We start from the raw sequence: 9,911 nt of genomic DNA on the forward strand, positions 1-9,911 counted from the left end.
AGTGGAAAACACAATGTCCACTGATATCAATGTTATCGACATAAAACATCCACACACATTATAAACAGTGAAAACATATTATTTACAATTACTCAGAAGTACCTTTTATGCAACTCAGACTTCATATTAGCTATTATGTTTTGAGCATCTTTATCAGGCAGAATTATATTAATTTGATCATCAAACAGAAATACACTCAAACTAAAAACAGTAATAGATGGATTATAGATCCCTGGAGAACTCCACAACAGATTCCCAAGAGGGGATGAGCAGTAAGAGATACATATATTTCAATACTAATTGTATTGTCCCACATTGGGAAATATTCCTGTTTTTTAGTTCATTCAGCATTGTATAAAAATAAAAAACACACATCTAGTGTGAATACCGCTTATGAAAAATCTGAAAAACAAAGCGAAGAATGAAAGACGGAGGGGAGGGAGGGAACCAAGGAGTAGAGCAGAAGATATCTCTGTCTTAGTCTCCATTTAATCCTCTAGAGGGCGGTCTATGCAAAGTCTCAAAGTTTAGTAGTCATATACAGTAAGTTAAACATTACAATGAGCCCTGCGCTAACTAATACTGAACAATGGAACTGATGAGCCTCTGGAGTTTAGTTGTCATGGTGATGTCCATAGACAGTAAGGTAAAACACTACATGGTGACTGAAGAATGTCTGAGTATCATGGTCAAAGTTTATATTAGTGTAAATGCCACATCTTCAACTGAATATTAAAATGTTTTTGTTTTGCAGGTGTTTGTTGTGATGTCAGACTGGATCAGTCAAGGAGACTGTTAAATTATCATGTAAAACATCTGGATTTACAACGACAGACTATTATATAAACTGGATAAGGCAGCAACCAGGAAAAAGACTAGAGTTGATTGCTACCTGCTCAGACTGCCTGAAAGGCTGGTTCACCCTGACTGAGGATGTCTCCATAAACACACAGTTCTTAGAGGCCAAGATTCTGAGAGCAGAGGACTCTGATGTTTATTATTGTGCTGGACAGACACAATGACTGGAGCTGGTGAAGCAGCTGTACAAAACCCTCAGCTCCAGTCTCTGTTAACATCAATCCCATGGCCCCACCAACACTATAGGATTGAGTAAACACATCATACTGTAAATTATAACCCAAATGTAAAAAATATATGTATAACTTGAAAAGCATAAAATATTCCTGACAACCTGTCAAGATAACTGTATGAATATCCTGATGAAACTTTAACTGAAAACTTTATAGCCATTCAAAGTGAGTTCACAATGTCAAATAAGCCCACAACAGTTTTAGTATATGCAGTCATATATTTATCAATCGCTAGCAGCAAAAACCATTAATTTAGTCATGTCTTTCAATTTGGGGAACTTAATTGCGTGAAACCAGATTTCAAATTTCAGCAAACAGAATTAAGCTATGTGCACAAGAACAGTGTAGTGCCTTTCTTGCAAGCTCCAAACTCAACAATGCAGTAATCAATATCAATGTAGCACAAAAAATAACATATGGTAGAACAAAAACACACAAGATATAAAAATAAGAATTATGAAGATCACAGGAAAGAAGAGAAGCTACTGTATATGCAGTCAGTTCCAAGACCATATTTACAATGTGCAGGGATACTCTAGCCATTCTGTTGGCTATTTAGCAATCTTATGGCTTGCTGGAGACTTCGTGCCATGGATCATCGCTGGAGGCTTCGTGCCATGAATCATCGCTGGAGGCTTCGTGCCATGGATCATCGCTGGAGGCTTCGTGCCATGGATCATCGCTGGAGGCTTCGTGCCATGAATCATCGCTGGAGGCTTTGTGCAATGGATCATCGCTGGAGACTTCGTGCCATGAATCATCGCTGGAGGCTTCATGCCATGGATCATCGCTGGAGTGAGGAGACGTATAGGCAGCCTGGTGTGTGGAGCTGCCACAGGGCTTACCATGCTGGGGAGACATAAAGGAGGCCTGGTTCTGGGAGCAGGCACAGGACTCACCAGGCTGGGGAGAACTTACAGGAGGCCTGGTTCTGGGAGCAGGCACAGGACTCACCAGGCTGGGGAGACATACTGGAGGCTTGGTTCTTGGAGTAGGCACCGGAAACACTGTTCCGTGGAGGTGCACTGGAGGTTTTGAGCGTAGAGCCTGCAAAACCCGTCCTGGCTGGATGGTTACCTTCGCCCGGCAAATGTGGGGTGCTGGCACAGGACGCACTGGGCTGTGCAGACGCACCGGAAACACAGTGCGCAGAGGCGGTGCAGGATATCCTGGGCTGAAGACACGCACTGGAGGCCAGGCACGCTGAGCCGACACCGTCCGTCCTGGCTGGATGCCCACTCTAGCCCGTCCAATGCGGGGAGCTGGAATGTAGCGCACCGGGCTGTGACCGTGCACTGGAGACATCGTGCGCTCCACCACATAACACGGTGCCTGACCAGTACCCCGCTCCCTACGGTAATCATGAGGAGTTGGCTCAGGTCTCCAACCTGACTCAGCCAATCTCCTCGTGTGCACAGCGGAGCAGGCACGAGATGCAGCCCCCCAAATATTTTTTTTGGGGGGCTGCCTCTCGATTTTGCTCCGCTGTGCCAACTCCTCGTATTGTCGCCACTCTGCTTTCGCCACCTCTATCTCCTCCCTTGGACACTGATACTCTCCAGCCTTTGCCCAGGGTCCCTTTCCTTCCAAGATCTCCTCTCATGTCCATTCCTCCAGTAAGGGAAAAAAAAAGTAATTAAAACGCGAACTTTTTTCCAAATTAACTCCATAATATCGACAGAAACATGGCAAACAATGTTTAGAATCAATCCTCAAGGTGTTTTTCACATATCTATCGACGATAAAATCCATCGTGGCAGTTTACTTTCAATTCTGAAGAAATTGAACGCGCATGGACCTACAGATTACGCACACAGGACACCGGGAGGGACACCAGGTAAATGTAGTCTCTTATTGTCAATCTTCCAATGATATGCCTACAAACACGTCACAATGCTGCAGACACCTCGGGGAATAGACAGAAAGCGCAGGCTCATTCCTGGCGCATTCACAGCCATATAAGGAGACATTGGAACACAGCGCCTTTAGAATCCGGGGCATTTCCTGTATGAAACTTCATCTTGGTTTCGCCTGTTGCATTAGTTCTGGGGCACTCACAGATAATATCTTTGCAGTTTTGGAGACGTCAGAGTTGTGTCTTTCCAAGGCTGTCAATTCCATGCATAGTCGAGCATCTTTTCGTGACAAAATATTGCGCTTAAAACGGGCACGTCTTTTTATCCAATAATGACACAGCGCCCCCATAGGTTCAACATGTTTACAGTTTTATAAACCTCAGAGTGTTTTCTAAATGCATATCCTAGCTTCTGGGCCTGAGTAACAAACAGTTTACTTTGGGCATGTCAGTCATCCAAACCTCCGAATACTGCCCCCTATCCCCAAGAAGATATCAATTAAAACACATATACTTTCATCACAATTACTGTATTACTACAGTTCCTTAGCAGTGACATTCCATCCATCAAATCTGCTCAAAGTATTAGTATCACGCTCCACTCCTCGTTTTTATGTATCCGAGCTAGGTTAGGTGAACTAAATGTTTTTTATAGTAAGGTATCATTATACTGAAATCCATTCCCCTTTATTAAAATGTAAATGAACTCAAGTTCATCATAAGTTAAGTTTTCAGGTCAAATGTACCTGTTCCCCATCTCTAAATCTCCATATGATCTCTGTGTGATCTTCCCACCCTGGGAGGAGGAGTCATTGCAAAATTCTGACCTCATCCATTACTACTTATCTCACTGCAGAGTGGAGGAGAGGAACTGAAACGGACTAGTCTGAAGAACAGGGACAAACCATAACTTCTGACAATTCATGATGAATTATTCTATTGATTTACTTCTGATGATTGTAGGGTTTGACAGGTGAACACTTTAAGACTAGTTTTATGTAAACATATTGTTATGTGAGGTTTTTAGTCCAGGTATTATCTCTTTGTTGCTTTATCTCCACAGGTGTTCATGGTCAGACATTGACTCAGTCTGAATCTGTAGTTATAAAACCTGGAGAATCACACAAACTGACCTGCACGTATACTGAATTATGTGGCCACATTTGGAATTGTTGGATCAGCAAGGCTCCTGGGAAAGAACTAGAATGAGTTGCAGCTTTTACCAGCAGTGATGGTGGCAGTCAGTTCAGGGTCGGTTCACCATCTCCAGAGACAATAGCAAGCATCAGGTGTATCTCCAGATGAACAGCCTGAAGAATGAAGACTGCTGTTTATTTTTGTGCCAGAGACTCAGTGTAACAGGAGGCTGCTGCACTGTACAAAAACTGGTTGACACTTGCCAGAACTTGCAACATTCTCACCGGATTACGTAATGAACCAAAGCGTCCGTTGCTATGCTGGGTGCTTGGCTCTATTTTACCTCGTAGCGGCCGTGAAGGAGGGAGGATACCGGGCAGTTCTAGTTCTCTTTCACCGTATGAACGCTTGCTCAGTCTGCACAAAATCATTACCTCAGAATTGCTCTCCAAGGACAGTGTTTTTGACAGGGACAACCTGCTGACTACCTGTTGCTTCAGAGGACCGAAAAGACTGGAAAGAGAATAATTTCTTTACCATATACTTGTCTTTACTTGTCTTTCTTTACCTGTCCATGGGGTGGCAGGGTAGCCTAGTGGTTAGAGTGTTGGACTAGTAACCGAAAGGTTGCAAGTTCAAATCCCTGAGCCGACAAGGTACAAATCTGTCGTTCTGCCCCTGTTCCTAGGCCGTCATTGAAAATTATAATTTGTTCTTAACTGACTTGCCTGTTTAAATAAAGGTAAAATAAATAACCTGGGTGGTTTGATCCCTGAATGCTGACCCGTACACCGTGTATGACTATACATTTTTTACTGCTCTAATTACAGTATGAAAAACAGAGAACCGAATGAAGGACAGGGAGGAAGGGAATCAGGGTAAAGAGCAGATTTCTCCCCTTTCAGTTCCTATTTAAGCCTCTAGATGGCTGTCTATGCAAAGCCTCCTTCCCCTCCATCCCTTAATAATCAGACACTTAGACCTGGTCATTAACAATGTGGACTGTCTGGAGTTTAGTTCTCATGGTGATGTCTGTAATAACTAAATGACAATATTCCGTCCACTAAAATAAATGTCTCATCATTTTCATGAATTCTTTCAAAATCATCTGCTACAACGGTGTCTATCAACCTGTTTAAAGATGTCACTGTTCATGTGTATGAATGTTTCCACTCTAAAGTTTTTGGTATTTTATTTCCACAGGGGTTCATGGTCAGATACTGACGGAGTCTGGAACAGTGGTCAAAACGCCTGGAGAAAAACCAACTGACATGTACATATGATGGGTTTGGATGAAATATTGATGCAGCTTGGATCAGACAGGCTCCTGGAAAAGGACTGGAGTGAGTTTCTTATAATAACAGTGGTAGTTGTTCTGCTACCCCCAGTCAGTTCATGGTCGGTTCACCATCTCCAGAGACAACAGCAAGCAGTAGGTGTACAGTGCATTAAGAAAGTATTCACATTTTAAGATACAGCCTTATTCTAAAATGGATTAAATTCATTTTTTCCTCATCAATCTACACACAATACCCCATAGTGACAAAGCGAAAACAGGTTTATAGAAAATATTGCACATTTATTCAAAATAAAAAACACAAGTATTCAGACCCTTTTCTATGAGACTCGAAATTGAGCTCAGGTGCATCCTGTTTCCATTCATCATCCTTGAGATGTTTCTACATCTTTATTGGAGTCCAACTGTGGTAAATTAAATTGATTGGACATGATTTGGAAAGACACACACCTGTACATATAAGGTCCTACAGTTGACAGTGCATGTCAGAGCAAAAACCAAGCCATGAGGTCAAAGAAATTGTCTGTAGAGCTCCTAACAGGATTGCGTTGAGGCATAGATCTGAGGAAAGGTACAAAAATATTTCTGGAGCATTGAAGATCTCCAAGAACACAGTGGCCTCCATCATTCTTAAATGAAAGAAGTTTGGAACCACCAAGACTCTTCGTTGAGCTGGCCACCCGGCCAAATTGAGCAATCGAGGGAGAAGGGCCTTGGTCAGGGAGGTGACCAAGAACCCGATGGTTACTCTGACAGAGCTCTAGTTCCTCTGTGGAGATGGGAGAACCTTATAGAAAGACAACCATCTATGCAGCACTCCACCTATCAGGGCTTTATGGTAAAGTGGCCAGACTTCTCAGTAAAAGGCACACGACAGCCCACTTGGAGTTTGCCAAAAGGCACCTAAAGACTCTCAGAACATGAGAAACAAGATTCATTGGTTTGATGAAACCAAGATGGAAATATTTGTCCTGAATGATAAGCGTGATGTCTGGAGGAAACCTGGCACTATCCCTACGGTGAAACATGGTGGTGGCAGCATCATGATGTGGGGATGTTTTTCAGCAGCAGACTAGTCAGGATGGAGGCAAAGATGAACGGAGCAAAGTACAGAGAGATCCTTGATGAAAACCTACTCAAGAGCACTCAGGACCTCAGACTAGGGCGAAAGCTCACCTTCCAAAGGGACAACAACCCTAAGCACACAGCCAAGACAATGCAGGAGTGGCTTCGGGACAAGTCTCTGAATGTCCTTGAGTGGCCCAGCCAGATTCCGGACTTGAACCCAATCTAACGTCTCTGGAGAGACCTGGAAATAGCTGTGCAGCAATGCTCCCCATCCAACCTGACAGAGCTTGATAGGTTCTGCAGAGAAGAATCAGAGAAACTCTCCAAATACAGGTTGTCAAGCTTGTAGTGTCATACCCAAGAAGACAGCAGGCTGTAATTGCTGCCAAAGGTGCTTCAACAAAGTACTGACTAAATGTTTTATTTTTCATAAATTAGCAAACATTTCTACAAACCTGTGTTTGCTTATTCATTATGGGGTATTGTCTGTAGATTGATGAGTGAAATTCTTTTTTTTTTCCATTTAGGAATAATTCTCAAAATGTGGAAAAGTCAAGGGGTCTGAATACTGTACATTAATGCAATGTCAATTTTATGCACTTCAAAGGCTATTATGTTTTGAGCATCTTTATCTAAAAAAATTATGCAAAGTCGTATGTAACAACAATGTTGCTATTGTAATAATCACAAAAATACCACACGTATAATAACTTGATGCCAAGTGTTCCCGTATTACCTTATGTCTCATTCCTTATGAAAATATATTTGATAGTCATCTAGAAGCTGCAAAAGTGGTTTACTCTAATGTTGAGGGGATTCCATGTCCCTCACAGGTGCGTCAATCTAAGTAACATAATAAAAAAATCCCCATTGAAATCCGTCAGTTTAAGACCTGTCTTTTTGCATGGGATGCGTCTCAATCCACCACACCCGCCTATGGCGGCCTTCTGCATCTGCGGTAGAAAAGTGGCCGAGCCAAAGCGATGTTGTCAGAACATGAGACGTCCCTAGGATCGTTATTTTCGTGAAAATGTCTGTAGCGTCCAAACGGTTTGGCTAACTAATATGATCAATTTGACCAAAATATGTGTCCAAAATATATATACATATTTCCTGAGGTTTCTTATATCTCCTAGATAAAGGAAAGACACTTCAAAACCTTATTCCTCATGATTCATTTTTTACTGTCTTTTTTTTCCATTAATGGATGTGTTATTCAATGCATTTCTATGGGCTACAGTAGATACCCAAAGGAGTCCTAAAATTCGAAAACAAATAGCTAAATGTTCCATGGTACAACCATCTTAAAACAATTACATATGTCATCTTAGAACCCTTAGAAAATAGTTGCCTTTCATTGAAACATCCGAAATATAACTCTATACAAACTATATTTGACTTTCTTGAGTATTTTAAATGTTGGTATTACCAAATAAACTACAACATACAACTATTGTCTGCACAGGTCTGAACTATTGTCTTCACAGGTCTGTGCGAAGGCAACAGCTACTATTCCTTGAGTCCACACAAAACATGAAACATGACATAACACAGAACATGAATAAACAAGAACAGCTCAAGGACATAACTACACACATTTAAAAAGGCACATAAAGGCACATTTAGCCAAAATATCAGTACATACACACAACATATCTAGGTCAAATAGGGGAGAGGCGTTGTGCCGGCAGGTGTTGCTTTTTTCAAACCAGGTTTGCTTTTGATTTGAGCAATATAAGATGGAAGGGAGTTCCATGCAATAATGGGTCTATACAATACTGTAAGCATTCTTGAATTTGTTCTGGAATTGGGGACTAAGAGATAAATCCAAGTCAATACTAATGGTATTGTCCCACATAAGGAAATATTCTTGTTTTTGTGCTGTTCAGCATTGCATAAAATACTAAACATATCTAGTGTGAACATCCCATATGGAAATATGAACTACAGAGAGCAGAATAAAGGACAGGGAGGAGAGAGAATCAAGGAATAGAGCAGAAGATCTCTCCCTCTCAGTCTCTATTTAAGCCTCTAGAGGGCGGTCTATGCAAAGTATCCCTCCCCTTCATCCCTTTATAATCAGAGACTCAACTCTGGTCTTCTCATTATAGGCAGCTTGGACTGACATTATAACATTACAAGTCCTGTACTAACAAATACTGAACAATGAGGACTGCCTGGACTTTAGTACTCATGGTGGTGTCTGTAAAAAGTAAGTGACAATATTATTTGTCAACTAAAATGAATGTACCATCATTTTCATGTGTGTTTTTATTTTTATGAACTGCTAGAAAGATTAACCGATTATTTGTAATTTAATTTCCAAAGGTGTTCAGGGTCAGACACTGACGGAGTCTGAATCAGTGGTTAAAAAGCCTGGAGAATCCCACAAACTGACCTGTACATATTCTGGGTTTGGTGGCAACAATTGGAATGCTTGGATCAGACAGGCTCCTGGGAAAGGACTGGAGTGGGTTTCAGCTATTACCAGCAGTGATGGTGGTAGCACTTACTACTCCCAGTCTGTTCAGGGTCAGTTCACCATCTCCAGAGACAACAGCAAGCAGCAGGTGTATCTCCAGATGAACAGCTTGAAGACTGAAGACTCTGCTGTTTATTATTGTGCCAGAGACACAGTGACACAGGAGGCTGCAGCGCTGTACAAAAACTTATTAAGCAAGCACTTCTCTTACTGTGAGATTCTGTGAAATATTTCTGAGCTCCAGTCTCTGTCAACATAAATCCCATGGCCCGACCAACACTAGGAGAGAGTAGACACATACTACTCTAAATTATAACCATTATTATTTGAAAAGCATAAAACATACCTGTCATTTTGTAAGATAAAAACATAAATATCTTTACAGCCATTCAATTATAATCTCTAGCAGCTAAAACCATTTACCTCGTAATGTCTATTTGAATGAAACCAAATGTCAAATTTCAGCAAACAGGATTAGTACAATATGTAATACAGAACCATGAAGGTCAATAACGTTAAAGTATAGATGAAACAAGTTTAGATGAAACAAGTTTAGATGAAACAAGCTTAGATGGAACAAGTATAGATGGAACAAGTTTAGATGAAACAAGTTCAACTTTTTATGGCTGCAGGGGCAGTATTGAGTAGCTTGGATGAAAGGTGCCCATATCAAACGGCCTGCTCCTCAGTCATTGTTGCTAATATTTGCATATTATTATTAGTATTAGATAGAAAACACTCTGACATTTATAAAACTGTTTGAATGATGTCTGTGAGTATAACAGTACTCATATTCAAATTAGGAAGTCAGAAATCTGAGCTTGTCCCCAATGAAATCCCCTTGAGGTATGAATGATGTTGCACTGTCTAGGGGTTCCACTAGATGTCAAACATCAATAGAAATTATAATGAGGCTTCTATGTTGTTGTGGGAGTGAATGAGAGCAGAATATATCAGATGTCCATCAAGCAGCCATTTTGT

The 9,911-nt window shown here is 41.2% G+C and overlaps 1 gene segment (V, D, J or C); it reads left to right on the forward strand.

Moving 5' to 3' along the window:
• The first annotated feature begins 8,482 nt into the window (after positions 1-8,482).
• On the forward strand, positions 8,483-9,645 carry LOC118938319. The segment is given in 2 exon segments: positions 8,483-8,660; positions 8,777-9,645. Coding segments are annotated over 2 exon segments (426 nt in total).
• The last annotated feature ends 266 nt before the right edge of the window (positions 9,646-9,911 follow it).

Source organism: Oncorhynchus mykiss, chromosome 13, assembly GCF_013265735.2.
Source record: "Oncorhynchus mykiss isolate Arlee chromosome 13, USDA_OmykA_1.1, whole genome shotgun sequence".
NCBI lineage: Eukaryota > Metazoa > Chordata > Actinopteri > Salmoniformes > Salmonidae > Oncorhynchus > Oncorhynchus mykiss.